At 38.1% G+C, this 19,178-nt stretch overlaps 1 protein-coding gene across 1 annotated transcript; it reads right to left on the reverse strand.

Moving 5' to 3' along the window:
* Positions 1-3,453: 3,453 nt before the first annotated feature.
* On the reverse strand, positions 3,454-13,100 carry LOC104230579 (RHOMBOID-like protein 12, mitochondrial). Its single transcript, XM_009783421.2, has 8 exons — positions 12,649-13,100; positions 9,131-9,251; positions 8,917-9,036; positions 7,783-7,893; positions 6,738-6,788; positions 4,612-4,716; positions 4,480-4,521; positions 3,454-3,761 (listed from the first exon to the last, which is right to left on the reverse strand). The coding sequence occupies exons 1-8, from the start codon at positions 13,014-13,016 to the stop codon at positions 3,672-3,674; spliced, it is 1,008 nt and encodes a 335-aa protein (XP_009781723.1). The 5' UTR covers positions 13,017-13,100; the 3' UTR covers positions 3,454-3,671.
* Between the last annotated feature and the right edge of the window lie 6,078 nt (positions 13,101-19,178).

The raw sequence follows: 19,178 nt of genomic DNA on the forward strand, positions 1-19,178 counted from the left end.
GATCTAATCCAATCTCTGAAACATACTAAAACTTCCAAAGCATTGCTTCCCAATGAGTGACGGGTGTCTCCAAGTTGTTGTCTTGCTTGGCTAAATGCACTCTCCGATGCAACAGTAGAAATTGGCACATTCAGCACGTCCCGAGCCATAGCGAAAAGAACAGGAAATTGCTTTCCATTCTCATGTCACCATCCCAACGGTGAAAATTCCTTTGTGCGAGGCTCTTTTTGTTTCTGCAAGTAGAATTGAAGTTCATCAATGTTCCTGCTACTGGTTTGAGAGTTAGAAAATGTAGAAAAAATATTAAAATTATCAAGGCCTTCTTCATCATCCATAGTAGCATAAGTGGTACAGTGCATAGTGGGATTAACATTGCCTACAACACGAGCAGCATCATCAATTACATTTGCATAATAATTATATAATTGTTATAAATAATCATTTAGCTTGTTCATAGAGACATATAAATCTAGGATTTCAGTTGGTCCAATCTCCGTATAAGTATATAAAGCATCCAATATTTGGTGACAATCAGACATCTTAATAGAAGGATTTAAAACTCCACCAATTAAGTAAATCAGAGGAATTGGAAAGAAATATTTTTTGAATTTTGCTTGCATTTTTTCAACAACATCCTTATATTTTTCTTTCTTCTTAAATTCATAGAGTAGAAAAGTATGTACTAAAGCCATAGTAACAGTAGGGTAATATGCTCCAGAAAACTCAACAGTAATTGTATAAAATTTATGTAAAAATTTAACAACATCACTAATGACCTCCCAAGTACTAGTTGTTAACATACGGGTTGGATCAGTACAATGCACATTAGCAACTTTAGTTATTGGGAATCTATATTTGTAGCAACATTTTAAAAATATATATGTATAATTTCATCTAGTAACAATTTCGTCTGGCATGAATCTGGGTTTAAGGTTATACTGGACACACTTATTCTTAAATTCCTTTATTCTAGATTGTCTATTATTTCCTTGAATAACAACAACTGCTCTTCTAACATGAGTAATCTCAGTTGAAAATAAATCAAGACCATTTTTAACAATTAAATTATAAACATGACAATGACATGCACACCTACCATGAAAAATTTCATCAAGGGGTGGTTGCAAATGCAGTTTAATATTAAAATTGTGGCATTATTGTTAGAAGCATTATCAAAAGACATACACAATACTTTTTGCTTTAGATTATAAAATTCAACAACTTCACAAATAGTACTACTTATAAACGCAGCAGTATGACTTCTGATCTTCATCATATCTAAAAGCGATAATACGTTTTTGCATACAAGTAGTATCATCTATCCAATGACATGTAATTGTCAAATAATCATTTCCATTAACAGCATGGTCAATATCAGAAGTTAGAGAAACTCTACAAGGAAGGTGGCTAAACAAATAACATATGTATGTTTGATATTGTCCATGAAATCTAAAGATATCAGCTCTACAAGTACTTCTAGGGATACCTTTAAATAAAGGATTGTAAATCCTTTGAATATACATAATAAGATATGATGAAGAAGCAAAAGAAAAAGGTAGACAACCCAAAGCAATCATTTTTGCTAACTCCTCACGATCCTTCATTTTATCATATTTCACTAGACCTCCAATAGTAGGGTTAATAGTTGTTTGATTTCCATCACCATCAGTGCCCTCATTCTATGGGATGCTCAGTTCTCATATGTCTACTAAGCGTCCCAGTCCCCCCTAAATTTCCTCCAGTCAAATGTTTAAAATCACATTTACAAATTTTGCATTTAACACTATCAGTACCTTCTATTATTTCAAAAAAATTCCAAACCTTACTTCTTTTTCTACGATTAGTAGTCGGAGCCACAGGTGGTCTACTACTAGTGCCACGACCACCACCCCTTGTAGCAACTTCAACACTACCAGCTCCAGCACTAGTAGGTGTAGCTGATATCTCATCTTCCATTCCTATTTCATTATCTTCTATTCCAAAATCTTCTTGTAATTGTTCATAATCTATATCTATATTATCATTATGCGATGTTTCGGAAACATGTGAAAATGATAATGGGTTATTACTATTACTACCAGATGTTGAAGGACTACCTCTTTTTTTATTTCCCCTACCAGTAACTCTTTTACACGCTCTTTTAGCAGTATTAAACATATTGTAAAAATTAAAGTATAAGCTAAAATGAAATATGCAATTAAAATAGTAAATAAGAGAAAGAGCTGGAGGGAGTGCACCGAATTCGACAATAAATTGAGCACTTGATTACCCAATTCCGATGTTACCACGAACAAACGTCAAGCAAGTATTTCAATTTTGAACTTCAATTGTTCAAACTTCAAATTCCAAATGATAAAACACGATAAATTAAATTCAAGAAAAGAGAGCCAAATAAAATTAGAAGATGAATTGAAGACTTGAAGTCTTGCAAATTGGAGAATGAGAGAATGAGAGAAATTGAGATTGAGAAATGAGTATTGAGTGAAGAAATGAAGAGGGGGGGGGGGGGGGGGGGGTATTTATAGTTTTAGAGAAGGTTAGTTTTGTAAATTGAAAAAGGGTTAAAAATTAAAAAAAGGCTATTTGTGCAATTTTTCCGTTGGCCAACGGACCAATTCAAGGTCTGACCGTTGCCAACGGTCAGTGGGGCCCACCTATTTCGAAAATAAAAAAACAAAAAAAAATTCTAGCCGTTGTACCGGGTCGGTTAACCCGGTAAGGGTAACTGTTTATTGGACCGGGTTCAACCGGTCCGGTTACCCGTTTTAAAATTCTAAACGGACCAACCCCCTCTACCCCTCCTACCCAGCCCAGCCCAGCCCCCTTTAACCGGTCCGGGCCGGTTCCGGGTTTAACCGGTCTGGGCTGGTCCGAAATCGGGTCAACCCGGCCCATTTAACACCTATAATTAAACCCGAAAAAAGTGATCCAAAAATGAATTTGGCTATGTCCGACCAAAGATGTTACATATCCAATAATGTGATCCTGAATAGTGATTGAATTGAAAAAGTGCTACTTAGTAGAAAATCGAAGACACAAGCAGAAACAAGACTCTTTCATACTTGCTAACTCCTGGAATAAGAAGTAGGTCCCTTGTTTTAGGCCGGTTTTTGTGTGACAACATATGGAAGTTAAGTTGAAAGAGGTCCATCCATTGAGGGACAAATGTCACCGAGTGTCACGGGCAAGCTACACGCTAATAAGGGTGATCAATTGACCACCTTTCACCAGAAAATTATATTGCGTAAGCACCCTTTGTCGGAGATTTTTTTTACTTCTTTCAAGTTTGAACACCCTTGGGAAAATTCCTGGCCGAGGGTGACTATTAAGAGTTATCACTAAACCGTGGTTAAGTAGTATGTATTCACTCTTTTAAGTTGTAATTCTCAAATGTTATTGTTACCACTGTGAAGAAGAAGCAAACTAGTACCTAATTGGTCAGCAGCACCATGCTTTCAGGCTGCAAATTGCATTGATAATATCCATGAATTTAGAATGTGACAATTGCTGCTATTTAAAGGGACATCTCTTGGCACTTCACCCTAGAAGAAGGCAATAACTCAAGGGTGGGAAGGAATACATCCTAACTGCAATTTGGTAATATATATCCTAACTGCATTGTTCAGTTATATCTGCCGAAATTACATTTATAAGGACAAAGCAATGAGACTTCAGAATCTTCCCCTTCTTACTCGAGTCCATGCTATGGCAGCGGCGACAGCCCCGCCCAAATGAGCAGATCCTGAGACTCGAGTGTCCCCCTGATTAAGACAAGAGATAAGAAAATGCATCATTATTCATATAAAACAAGTCATAGCAAGACTAATGTTTACTCTTTTGTGGCAAAACTATAGAGTACGTTGAGATAGGATTAAGGCTCCAATGGTAGAACTGGCTCAAAGGCAAATATTTCAATCTGGCACGTGAGCACCGGGCTATCTGATTTTGTTAGTTCATTCCCTCAACCAACACAGAAAATCAGCATAAGGATGGAGTTGGAGAGGTCGTACGACCTTTTACAGCAGACCATGTAACTGCATGCATTGCTCTGCTAAATATTCTGATCATGCAAATCAAGCAGTGGAGAATCTAGCAAACTAAAATACAGAAGGCATTTTAATGATAGAACACTAGAACAGAACACGTAAACCTTACTAACATTTTGGTTTTTATTTTCATTAGCAACTGAGCCGAAGGAAAGCATGACTTCAGTGCATAGTAGTCATTGATAACTTAATTTCATGATAAAGTTGAACAACTAGGGTATCCCGGTGCACTAAGCACCCGCTATGTGCGGGGTCCGAGGAAGGGCCAGACCACAAGGGTCTATTATACGCAGCCTTATTCAGCATTTATGCAAGAGGCGGTTTCCACGGCTCAAACTCGTGAGCTCCTCGTCACGTGACAGCAACTCTACCAATTATGCCAAAGCACCCCTTCATAAAACAACAAATGACAAATAGAGCTAGAAGATCATACCTCCAAAATTCTTAAGACATCTTTTCCAATGAGGAAGATTCCCTGAAGATTAGGATCATAGGCGTGTACAAAATATTAGCCAAATTTAGCTTTGGAAACTACCATCTAGAAAACAAATACACAATTACATACCAGTAAGATTGCTGGAACGGGAATAATAAAATCAAGATAGAGAGTCTTTTTAGGGAACAGGAATATATCAAGCAGCATCACTGCATTTACAGCCCCACTTGCACCCTAAATAGAAAAGCATGAACAGAAGTCAAGGCAAAGTGTAAAGATTGCATGACGCTTTGACTATCAAGGGGGGAAAAACAAAAAAGACGTGCAGAATTTTCCAATATTCCAAAATAATACCTTTTTGTTGTAACTTCCCATAAAGAAGTAAAAGGTTCAATTTCATCCATTAACCATTCAATTAGGAATTTCAAGGAATTCGGAAATCAAAGAGTAGTCAACAGACATCTCCATGCAAAGGATGAGAAACCAAACCAAGAACCATGTTGTTTAGAACCTGGAATTATTGCCAAGATCCCACATGCTGAGTAAGATAAGGATTCAAATAGAAATTCATAGGACAAGACCGAAGAAACAAAACATCATTTTGGGTTTCGCTGGGAGTTACAAGGAGTTATAACAGTCACATATAGTGGCTAACGAAAATGAAAACTGGAGAATAATGAAAAGGAGTTCTAGATGTTACTTATGTGGGGAGGAGGCAGAGACAATCAATCATCTCTTTTTGCACTGCAGAATCACTTTACAACTATGGAGAATATTCATCAGCTTAAGAGGAATCTTGCAGCTATGCCAAGAAGAATATCTGAAGTTCTAGCCTGCTGGAACAGAGAAGGGAACCAATCCAGTCATAAAGAGATGGAGAATTGTCCCAGCTTGCATTTGGTGGACAATATGGGAAGAAAGAAATCAAAGATACTTTAAAGATAAGTCGAGCAGTATTCAGAAGATCAAAATGAAGTGCTTAGTTCTTTTCTATTTTTGGTGTAAAGGAGAGTAATTAGAAGATCATGAATCAATTTTTTATATTTTAGAATCCTTGTGAGATGACAAAGGATTGGAGAATTTTCTCCTGTATCCCACCTTGTAATTATGGGGGACTACTAAGGGTGTCTAACGGGTGGGCCGGGCCGGGCTGGGTAGGCAAAATTTGGAACCATACGGGTTGGGTTCCGGGCCGGTTACGGGTTGGGGCTTACCGGATTTAACGGGTTCGGGTTCATCCGGGTAAAAAATGAACCGTAAGGGTTACAGGTACAAGGGGCCGGGCCGGGCCGGGCCGGGTTAGTTTTTAATTTTTTTTTTTTTTGTATTTTGTTTTTGTATAACTATTGTAAGTTATATTAATATAAAGTAAAAATACAAAGAATACAATGAAAATGGAAAAAAATTGCAAGTACTACATTTATTTCAAAAAGGTTTACATTTAACAAGTATATTAACGAAAAAAGAGTAAATTCAAAGGCTCCATTATTAAAAAAAAAATTATAAAAAAAAATTAAAAAATTAAGTAGCCGTTATACCGGTCTGGGCCGGGCCAGGCCGGTTAACCGATTGTACAGTAAAAATCATTGATCGGGTTTGACCGGTCCGGTTAACCGGTAGCCCCAAGTTGAACGGACCAAACCTCCCTACCTCTTTAACCCAGCCCTACCCGGCCCCCTTCTACCGGGCCGGGCCGGTTCCGGTTTTAACCGATCTGGGCCGGTCCGGAGACGGGCTGGCCCGGCCCGTTAGACACCCATAGGGACTACACAACTTTTGTGTAGTCTACTTTATATATATATATATATATAGAAATATGGTACCTTATCAAAAAAAAAAAATGAAAACTTACGGCAATTTAGGAAACCATGGTTTGATAAGTGATAACCTTCCAAAAGTAATGTTCACTAATTACAAAGATCGAGACCAAAATGTATACAATTGGAGTGGCTTGTAGCCTTATACTATGACATTACTCCAATTCTTTTCTCCAGAGCATATCTATTAGTACAATTACCACAGCAAACACTACAAAGTCATGCAAAAAAGATGCTTAACTACTGAATTTGAAGAAGACAAAGTACTATGTTAAAGAAAACTTGATAATCTTCATTGAAGATGAGAGAAAAATGACAATCCTATTTCAGATCCTTAGGAGTCCCATAAATTGTTAACATGGTAACACAAGAAATTGAAACTGGTGAAGGAAAAGGAAGAGCTAGCAAAGATCAACAAGACGTAAGATATGAATTTACCAATCCCGGAACTTGCGATGGATGCATGCTCAGCATTTGTCTTCTTTGTCCCTACAAAAGAAAGGAAACGGCCATGAACAACTTTTACAACCAAAGAGGTAGTGACGTTACATTCTCTCCATCAATTCATGTCACACAATTATCCCGACAAAGAGCTTTTATTATGTAAATTTGACCGGCTAATTTATAGGTACTAGTGGAATAATTTATTTATTTATTCAATAAGGAGAAAATGAAGCTACAGAGGTTCGAGCTTGTGACAATTTTAAAGAAGCTGAAGCGCTTGACCAGTTGAGCTACACAACTGTTCTTAAGAAAATATTAGAATATTAGCTGTGGAGCAAGTTTGCTAGGAGACCATGACATTAAAACACAAATTTGATCTGTCAATTTATAAAAAATAATACTATCATAGATGTTTGTTAAACATTTTAGCACTCTCATCATGAAAAGCGACACAAATTGGAACAGAGGGATTAATTATGAAATAAAGTGATCAACTCAAATCCTGCAGCACAGTCCACTTTAACTTTTCCTCATCCTTCTTTCTCGAATGTGTGCATAACTGAGAAGGTGAAGTAAATCCAAAAACATACGCAAGCCAACTGAAAAACAGAAGCAACCTATAATTACAGTATAAGCCCGTACACAAGTACCACAACTAACACCAGTACAGTATATCCTAATTTTTCCACTACCATATTTAATCACTTTTCATGTAGCGTTCTAACTGCCCCCCCCCCCCCGGTTCCTGGATTCTTCTGAACCATTAATAGGTTAAATGATTGAGATTTCCAGCTTCACTTTGTTGTGCTTTTCATGTTTCAGAAATAAAGTCTAAACCATCGACTTCTTTAAAATATTAACCGTGAATTTTGCATGTATATGGCTGATCTTGGGTATTACCAAAAAATATCAATTGGACTGAGGATTTAATCATCATTTAGTAGGCAGGTAACATACACAGGTGTAATTACAAAACATTTCATCAACTTCTTGGCTATGGGAACAAATAGATATAATAAGGTTGCTGCGCCAAGATTACCTGTAGTGATGGAGCTATAAAGGCATGATATACCACATAAAAAACAGAGCCAACAACTGCTCCAGATAGATACAGCTTCAGAAGAAACTGAGGCCCAAAAGTACTACCGATCTGCCAATAGAAAGAAATTGGAAAAAAAAATACTAGTCAGTGAAAAGAGATGTCGAAGTGGGCACATATAATACAAGAGTTTCCTTTTAGGTTATAACAAATTTTCTTGGTCATCTCTCTAATATGTTAATACCACTTATTATGGCATATTGTTAAGGAAAATGCCTAATTTACAATATGCCAATGAAGTAATTGCTTAATATAAATTAAGTGATTAATCAATTACCCTTATACTAAAAAGGTATAAATAACCAAGACAAATTGTGACGTCGGGCCAAATGGCTTAGCATTAAGCCATGTCCCTTTAACTGAGTTGACAGATAAAGCTGGATCATTTCCACAAGTACTGCACTAGTTATCTTCTCACTTAATATTGACTGTGATCCTAAAGGTGTAACCATCTAATGCGTCATTTCTGACAAAAGTAGCTCTTTCATTTTTCCAAGATAAGGGCTGCAGTCTGTATGCAGAATAATGGTATAAAATAATCAGAAGTAAAGATGAAGATCTGCGGGTCATTCAAGAAGCTTGCTAATGCATTTACCCCATCTAAAATAAGTCATTTCAAAGTTTAAATATCACAAGGGAGGATACTAACCTTCTCAGCACTCAATCCCACCCATTTCAGTTATTTGGTTCTATCTAATGTCAATTCCTTTTTCCCCCTAAATACCATCACTTTTAAAACTGAGATTGCTTAGAGGAAAAAAAAGTAATGAAATTTTTTATCAGATCAGTATGCATCAAGTTTATCACTCTTCCATTCATTAGCCCAAAGTCAGCAAGTGCTCAGACAGGTTACTGAAACACTATACGTTTGAGCTTGGCCATATATCCATTAATGCCAGAGACAATGTTTCTTGCTAGGAAATATTTTTAAGACCCTTCCTTCCGAATGAAAAACAGTTACAATTCCATTAGTTGCTAGATTTCAACATCAAGAATTTTCAATGAGGTTACTGAATTACTACGAAGATATAAAGCTTAGACATGATATAGAAGTAGAAAGACAGGTGACCTTACACTTGTTCCAAAGAAGTAGAATCCAACCATGTTAGAGATAAGATGCCAAGGATCAATGTGACTGAAAGCAGATGTTATCAATGTGTGAACCCGTCCACTTGTAACATTGTCCACTGAAATCTGAGCACCAGAACAAAAAAAAAGTTAATCTAGTTGGAAAAAAATGTCTTAGCTGTCAATTGCATCAAAAAGATAAGTTATCTTAGTGACTTACCATGAAGTTCCTTATCATGAACCTATTATCAGCAGCACGCCATAACAAAAACACAGCTACATTAGCTAAGATTATTCCTAACACCACTCCATCATTAGAAAACCTCCCAAAACCTGATTGCCTACAAATTGGAAATGCCCATGACTTAGAAAATAGAAAACGTATGAAGTTGGACTAAAGGCAAGGGAATGGCATCACAAACATTGCCTTTTCTCCTGCCATAATTTTGAAATACAAGAAACAGGTGAAACATGACGAACTCCTAGCTGTCACAACTCACTAGTCACTGCATATCAGTGTCAACTAAATACTAATCAATTCATTCCATTAAAGGTGTCATAACATTCCTTATCAAAAATATGTCATAACTTAGAAAATAGAAAATGTATGAAGTTGACTAAGAGCAATGGAATGACATTACGCAGATTGTCGCCATTTCTCCCATCAGAAAATTGAAAATGTTAGAAACAGTTTAAACGATTACGAACTCCTAGCTGTCACAACTCATTAGTTATTGCAGGTCAGTGTCAATTAAATACAGCTCACTTCATCCCATTAAAAATGGCATACCTCCACCTTGGAGACTAAGAGTAAAACGTTCGAATAGATTACTAATATAGGGAAATAACTATTTAAATAATCAGTTTGTATGTGCAAAGAAAAAAGTACAATAGTTCCCGAAGACTATGTCAAATTAACTTTAAGATATAAAGTAACATTACTTTATATTAGCTTTTTTATCAGCAAAATTAATTTATAGGAGTATTAGTTAAAACGGTTGAAGGGTATATTTTTAGGCCTTATTTGTTTGCACTTAATGGAGATCTGAATCTTAATATTCAGATCTCAGACATTAAATACGTTTGTTTTTAAAGTCTGAATCTTAATTATTCAAATCTTAATCATTAAGTGTGTTTTTTTTTTTACCTCACAACCACTTAATGGGTCTGAATAGGTCTGTATGATTAAGATCTATAACAGAGACTTAATTTCATTAAGATGCTATCACATATTCATTATTAACTGCCGCCACCGCCTACCTTTATCAACTACCACCATGCCGCCACCGCCATACTCAACTACCACCACCACCACCACCACCTCCACTACCACCACGCCACCATCATCCTCAATCATAGCCGCCACCATTATCGACCATCACCACCCACTATCCCACCACTCCGATCACCATCATTCTCACCCACAATAACTACTCATCCACCTCAATTACCACAACTGACCACCCCATCACCATCAACAACCACAACCGGCGCTACCCATCATTATAACCTACCACCACCCGCCCACCACCTTCCTCACTCACAACTACTACCACCACCCGCCATATTAACTATCACCACCACCATCCTCAATCATAATCGCCACCACTACCAATCACTACTAGCTACTAGCATGAACCACTATCATCAACCAAAACTACCACCAACCACCGCCTCTACTCGGCATTCACCCGTTAGCCATCACCACCAACAACTATCATATTTTAAAAAACTATATATTTTATTGATAGAATATTAGATTAGTTAGCATTTCATTTGAATTTTATGTTTATTAATTTTTAAATAAAGATAAATTTTATACATTCAAATGTTATAAATCAAACAGTCTTAATTATTTAGTATTCAGATCTTAATACACATCTTAATATATTCAGATGTGTATTCAGATTCAGATGTCTTAATCTTAATACACATCTTGATATTCAGATGTGTATTCAGATTCAGACGTCTTAATCTTAAAAAAACAAATGAGGCCTTAGTCAGTTTGAGGAAGTGGGTCAAGATTTTCCGAACGGACAAGAAAGTACAGTAGCTATTTTTTTTCTTAAATTTTTCACAGAGCAATATTTATCTTACTGTTGTACATAACAGCACCAGAAGCTCAAGAAACATCTAAAGCTCTACTTCTATCATCAGCAGTGCTATTCTTAAAATTCAAATCAACCAGAGATCCCAGAGATCTTTGCACTTGCTGCTTTAAAGCATACTCCCTTCCATTATTTACACCTGTTTCTTTTATTTATTATGATCAATCCCATAATCTCTAGGGCTTTTTGCAAAATCATGAGTTAAGTGAACTGTAGGCCTAATGTATGTCCCGTTTATGATACCTGGCCTAAAGTTTTAAGCCTGCACATGAGAATAGGTTAAATTTCACATGAAGATATGCCAGGTCATAATTTTATGATCTAAAAGTGAAATTAGGTTGCACCTGTTATGAGATTTATGTGACTATCTATGAAGGACAAAATCAAAATATATAATTCAAACTTCTTTAGACCTTTTATTCTTTTTGACAATGATGGTGTTTGGGCTAGCTTGCGCTCACCTGGACGACGAGTAACTACGCCCACTAAGGCTTAGACAGATGGAAAAATCACCTAGTGTTTTTTCTCTATTTGGATTTGAACCCTAATCTCTAATATTTGTACCCACTTTATTAACTATTAGGCCACAGGGTTAGGTGCTTCTCTAGACCTAATTTCACATACATGAGATTGAGTTTGTTGATTATTTCCCACCTACTATACACGTGAGACCCAAAAAAGGAAAAGAAAAGCTCAAACCTTGTGAATGCACGATGAGCGGAGGTAAATAGAATTCTTAACTCACAAAATGTACCTAACAAACATGAAAGTATAATGATGAAACCAAATTTTTAGCAAGAACAGTTTGCCCCTTGGAGAGGTGCAAATTGATCTCACAATCACTAAGGAAAAAACTGGACCCAGTTTATTTAAAAAATGTAAACATAATCTCAATGGTTTATTAGAGGAAAAAATAGTGTGAGCATACATTATGGTGCAAAAGAACTTTACAAAAAAAAATGAAGAGATTAGGGTGTAAATCTGAAAAATATATAGGGTGCAATTACAAAAGACAACAACTGCTACAACAACAACCCAGTGGAATCCCACGAGTAGGGTCTGGGGAGGATTAGTGAGTAAGCGGGCTTTACCCTACCCTGAAAGGTAGAGAAGATGTTTCCGATAGACAGAGGCGGATCCAGTATTTAAACCTTATGGGTTCCCACTTCCCAACGATCTCAAATAATATACAATAATAACTGATTGGGACAAAAGGTTTCAGCAACTTTTTTATTTGGCTGGCCTCTTTTAATTTAACTTCGTTTGTAGTGTTTTTTAAGAAGAAAAGAGAAATAACAGTCCACAAAACCAACCCCTCGTCTCAAAGTAAAGACTAAGACTTTATTCACTATACTATCGCAACAACAAACAAATAAACTTAATTAGTCAAAACAGGAAAACTTGTATGTCAGTGTAAAGATAACTGTGAAATGAAAAGGAAAAAGAAAAACTAGAGAACCTCTATTTTGCCTTTTAAAAAAATGTATAACATTAGAACAAAATGGGTATGAATACAGCGTAATGTATATGATTTCTGTAACAATTTATTTAGTATTGCAATGAAATGGACAACCTCAAATAATTTGATAAATATATTAAAGCTGCTAAAAGGGGGGGAATAATAGAGTACCAGCCGCGGCGAGAGGAACCAAATGAGAAATTGGAGTGAAAATTTCTTTTTCCAAATTGAGTCCGCAGAATCCCAACTGTACGGTTAACCAAATCCTTGCTCGGATCACCTCTGAAAATTCTGTTTGTTAACAGCTGCTTAGAGAAAAGTGGGTTTGAGAAAATCCCATGGGAAAATTTCACATTTTGTAGCCTAATTGAGTGTGTGTGAGAGTGTGAAAAAGCAGAGAAAAATTGTTGTTGCTGAGAAGGGTGATATGGGTTTATCTTGGAAGTTAGAGAAAGGAAAGTTTGTGAGGGATTTGTGGTTGCATTTGAGAGATTTCTGGGGATTTTAGAGAGGAATTTGAGGGACAAGAGCCTCTGCATAATTTCCAATAGGCTTTTTTGTTTGAGTTCCGTTTATGCTTGGAATGGTGTTATTACTTATTAGTCTGGTTTTTTTCTTGTGGAAAAAAGATCAGTAAAATTGAACAGCTTCCATGTTATACAACTGACAGTAAACAAGTACATTTTTGGGTCATGAGGTCTACCCTACTTGCCAAACAGTTTTTTCTTCTTTTTCTTTCCTTTCATTTACCATCTTGTAAAATAGTTTGAGATATTTGTATGAATGTGCATGTATATATGTGTAATATTTGTATATGTATTTTAAAAATATATATCGGAGTCGAAATCACAAAATAAAACATATTTTTTTAGGAAAAAAACGATCGAAACTTGCCGCCTACTAAAACAAGAAATGATTCAAATTTGTCAGCAGTTAATAGTTAGATTCAAATATATCCTTGACGTAACTCTCCCCCTTCCTCTTCCTTTTTACTTTCTTCTTCTCTTTTATTAGCATCAATAGCAACTACTATCTTTCTCTTTATATTTTTTGCCATAAAAATTAAAGATCACTCGCTTTGAGGGTTACTCGCTTTGAGGGTTATTTGTGTATTTCACCTGCCAAATGACTATCTACGTAAAAAAAATCCCAAAAAAGGTTTCATTTTATTTGTGGAATTGGGCCTCATCCACAAATAGTCCATATACAGGTCCATTTGGTCTAGCGATGTGCACAAATAGCCACTAAGAGCATCTGTCTTTATTTTAAAGTCAGTGTTTTAAATATTTTTAGTCTTTAGCCACTGATTTAATAAACTTATACATGGCTAGACGAAAATACCCTTCTGCTATAACTTATACCTACGCTTTTATTAACGATCAGCAGCAGCAGCACACGTAACTAACTTCACTGTGATCGTCGAATTTCAAAGTATAGAATTGCAGAAGCTTCTCTTCCGATTTCAAACTATAGAATTCAACTTTCTCGTCCAAAATCGACATAAATTTACAGTAAGTTATACTTTCGTGTGTTTCTATTGATTTTTATTTCGTTACTAGGAATTTGATGCTAGAAATTTGATTTTTTTTTTTGAATTTCTGGATTGATAAGGTTAAGGACATCGCGTCCTGTGATAATTCAATAAAAATTGAGCACATAGTATTAAGGACATAGTGTCCTGATTTTGCAAATTGAATTGAAAAAGTTAAGGACACAGTGTCCTTAACTTTTTTGTTGTTCTTTTGTATATTAAGGACATACTGTCATAGTTTTGCAAATTGTTTTGAAAAAGTTAGGGATACTTGGTCCTGAAGTTTGAGTTTCAAGTTGAAAAGTTAAGGACACTTGGTCTTGAAGTTTGAGTTTCAAGTTGAAAAGTTAAGGACACTTGGTCCTGAACTTTGACTTACATGTTTAATAGTTAAGGACACTTGGTCCTTAACTTAGAGTTACAAGTTAAAAAGTTAAGGACACTTCGTGTCACGACCCTAAACTCGGACCCGGTGGTGATGGCGCCTCTCGTGAAGACAAGGCCAGCCGTCACATTCCCAATTCTCTTTTAAGCAGTTAAGATAATATAATTAAGTCTTAAACATGATAAATCCCAAAATAAGTAGTGACAGTACAATTTGCGAAATTAAAACCAACACAGCCCGACATCGGGGTGTCACCAGTCATGAGCATCTATCAATATACTACAAGTCTGAAGAGTCTACATCGCCTAATACAGAGCTAAAACAGAGAAAATAAGATAAGGGAAGAAGCTCTGGGCTGCGAACCCCAGCAACTACCTAGAGAATCTCCGAATCCGCTTGAGCTGGAAGGATCAACACTCGCTAGCGGGACCTGAAGCGCCTGAATCTGCACACGTGGTGCATGGAGTAAAGTGAGTACTCCAACTCAGTGAGTAATAATAATAAATGAAGACTGAGTAATAAGAAATCACGTAAAGCACATTACATGCTATAAGGAAGTAGTAAAAGCCAGTAAAAGTAATGAAACAGTGAAAATATGCAAAGTCACTTTAGTTCAGTTTAAGCTTCTTAAATTGCCTTTTTAAATAGTTAAGCAAGTAAAAGACAGGCAACTAGAAAAGGTAAACACATAAAGAACCGCCCCTTGGGTAAAATACCAATAGAATCAGCCCCTCGGGCAACACATAGAACAATGCCAGCCCCTCGGGCTCTATCTCATATCACAATGGGTACCCACGCTCACTGGGGGTGTGCAAACTCCTGGAGGGGCCCTTTACGGCCCAAACGCAATATCAAACCATCTCGTGGTATAATCACATAGGCTCTCGGCCTCATATCAACAAGCCACCTCGTGGCGTACAAATCTCAGCCCCTCGGCCTCATAATCCTAATTAGTGTTTCCTCACAACATAGGCCCTCGGCCTTACCCAGTCAGAATTTCACAAGCCACTTGTGCAACAGTAAAATGTGATGCTCAGCCCAACGTATCATTTAAAATATCATTTAAGTGTTAAAGCAGAGTAAACATGACAGAGTTATGAAAACAGTAGAATATAGCATGACTGAGTTCAAGTTTAAAGTCAACACAGTGAGAAAATATTAGTAAAAATCCCCTAAGGGTCCAAATAGTTGGCACGAGGCCCAAATAAGGCATTCAGCCAAAAACATGATGATAGCAAATAGTTTTCAATCATTTACGCGATAAAACAATCATTCGGGATGAACTAAGTCACAATCCCCAACAGTGCACGACCCCACGCTCGTCATCTAGCATGTGCGTCACCTCAATATAGCACAACGATGTGCAAATCCGGGGTTTTATACCCTCAAGACAACATTTACAATCATTACTCACCTCAATCCAGTTCAAACTCTTGCCCGCGACGCCTTTGCCCCTCGAATCGGCCTCAACTTGCATCAAATCTATCCAAAATCAGAATCACGACGTCAAAATATGGTAAGGGAACGAAGCCCAATCGAAAATATTCAATTTACAACACAAATCCCGAAATTACCAAAACCCGACCCCCGGGCCCACGTCTCGGAATTCGATGAAATTTACATCAGTAGATTCCTTATCTCCCCATGAGTTCACACATATCAAAAGTCCCAAAATCTGACCACAAATGGTCCCTTAAATCCTCAAGTCTAGGTTTCCAATACCAAGCCCTAGTTTCCCCAATTTTAACCCTTAAATTCCATTAGTTACAACTCTAATCCGTGAAATAATACCATAGAAATGAGTTTTAGGTCCAAAATCCTTACCTCAATGAAATACCCTTGAAATGCTTCTTCAAATCACCCCAAAAGCTCTAAAAGCCGACTTAGAAATGGTGGAATAGCTCAAAAGTCGCGAAGGAAATAATTTATACCTTCTGGCCCAAGGATTTCGCATCTGCGACAAAATCCCGCTTCTATTGTACCGCTTTTGCGGTCCTTGAACCGCTTCTGCGATTTTCACTTAAACCACTCAGACTCCGCATCAGCGATGCCTAACCCGCACCTGCGCCATCGCAGGTGCGGTCATTCAACCACTTCTGCGGTTCATACCAACTTCACCATCTTCTGCTTCTGCGACTCTTTTCCGCATCTGCGGGGGTCGCACCTGCGGCCTCACAACCGCAGATACGGTTATGGCAATAGATTCCAACTTCAGCTGCCATTCCAAACTTCCTTTCTTTTCGTTAACCACCCAAAATCACCCTGAGGCCCCCGGGACCCCAACCAAAGGCACAAACAAGTCACATACCACCATCCAAACTTGTACCAATCTTCAAAACACATCGGATTCAAGCCGAAATTTCCAAAATCTTCCAAATTACGCTTTTGATCGAAAAGTATACCAAACCACGTCCGAATGACCTGAAATTTTGCACACACCTCCCAATGACCCAACAAAACTACTACAACTCCCGGAATTCTATTCCGACCCCTATATCAAAATCTCACCTACCAACCGGAAAACGCCAAAAATCCAATTTCGCCAATTCAAGCCTAAATCTACTACGGACCTCCAAAACACATCCCGATCACACTCCTAAGTCCCAAATCACCTCCCGAAGCTATCCAAACCATCAGAACTCACATCCGAGCCCTCTAACACATAAGTCGACATCCGGTTGGCTTTTCCAACTTAAGCTTCCTCAAAAGAGACTAAGTGTCTCAAATCTTCTCAAAACCTTTCTGAACCCGAGCCAACCAACCTGATCACATATAAAACCGATAAACAAAGCAATAAGAAGCAGAAATGGGGGAAACAGAGCGGTAACTCATAAGACGACTAGCCAAGTCATCACATCCTCCCCCTATTAACAAATGTTCGTCCTAGAACGAGTCAAGAAACATACCTGAAGCCTCAAACAGGTGAGGATATCTGCTCCGGATCTCCCGCTCGGTCTCCTAGGTAGCCTCCTCCACGGACCGACCTCTCTATTGTACTTTTACTGAAGCCATATCCTTTGATCTTAACTTTTGAATCTAACGCTCCAAAATAGATGTTGGCTCCATATCACAAGTCAAATCACCATCCAACTAAACCGTGCTGAAATCCAAAACATGAGACGGATCCCCAATATGCTTCCGGAGCATAGAAACATGAAATACCGGATGCACACTCGACAAGCTGGGTGGCAAAACAAGCTCATAAGCCACCTCCCCAATCCTCCGAAGTACCTCAAAAGGCCCAATGAACCGAGGACTCAACAGAACCTTCTCACCAACCATGTAGGACATATCTCGAACCTTCCTATCAGCATAACTCTTTTGTCTCGACTACGCTGTACGAAGCCTCTCCTGAATTACCTTCACCTTTTCTAAAGCATCCTGCACCAAGTCTGTCCTCAATAGCCTAGCGTCACCCGGCTCGAACCAACCGACTGGAGATCTACACCGCCTCCCATACGAAGACTCATATGGAGCCATCTGAATACTCGACTGGTAGCTGTTGTTATAAACAAACTCTGCAAGCGGTAGGAACTGATCCCATGACCCTCCAAAATCAATGACACAAGCACGCAACATGTCCTCTAAAATCTGAATAGTGCACTCGGACTGCCTGTCCGTCTGAGGGTGAAACGATGTGCTCAACTCAACCTGAGTACCCAACTCTCGCTGCACAGACCTCCAAAACTACAATGTAAACTGAGTGCCCCTATCTGAAATAATAGAAACTGGGACACCATGCAAACGAACAATCTCCCGGATATAGATCTCTACCAATCTCTCTGAAGAATAGGTAGTACACACAGGAATGAAGTGCACGGACTTGGTCAGCCGATCCACAATCATCCAAATAGCATCGAACTTCTTCAAAGTCCGTGGAAGTCTAACTACAAAATCCATAGTGATCCACTCCCACTTCTACTCTAGAATATCCATCTGCTGAAGCAAGCCACCCAGTCTGTGATGCTCGTATTTCACCTGCTGACAATTGAGATACTGAGCTACGAATCCCGCAGTGTCTTTCTTCATTCTCCTCCACCAATAATGTTGTCTCAGATTCGGATACATCTTCGCGGCACCCGAATGAATGGAATACCGTGAGCTATGGGCCTCCTCCAAAATCAACTCTCGAAGCCCATCCACATTGGGCACACAAATCCGGCTCTGCATCCTCAACACCCCATCATCACCAATAGTCACATCTCTGCCATCATCGTGCTGAAATCTGTCCTTAAGGACAAGCAAATGCGGATCATCATGCTGGCGCTCTCTGATGCGATCATATAAGGAAAACCAAGAAATCACACAAGCCAATACCCTACTAGGCTCCGAAATATCTAACCTCATGAACTGATTGGCCAAGGCATGAACATCAACTGCAAAAGGTCTCTCTCCAACTGGAATATATACCAAACTCCCCATACTCATCGTCTTTCGACTCAAAGCATCGGCCACCATATTGGCCTTTTCCGGATGATACAATATAGTAATATCATAATCTTTTAGCAACTCCAACCATCTCCGCTGCCTCAAATTGAGATCCTTCTGCTTGAACAAGTGCTGGAGGCTATGATGATCAGTAAACACCTCACAAGACACACCATACAAGTAATGCCTCCAAATCTTTAACGCGTGAACTATGGCAGCCAACTCCAAATCATGAACGGGGTAGTTCTTCTTATGGGGCTTCAACTACAGAAAAGCATAAGCAATAACTCTACCCTCTTGCATCAACACACACCCAATACCAACTCTCAAAGCATCACAATACACGGTATATGAACT

This window comes from Nicotiana sylvestris, chromosome 10 (genome assembly GCF_000393655.2).
Source record: "Nicotiana sylvestris chromosome 10, ASM39365v2, whole genome shotgun sequence".
Lineage (NCBI taxonomy): Eukaryota > Viridiplantae > Streptophyta > Magnoliopsida > Solanales > Solanaceae > Nicotiana > Nicotiana sylvestris.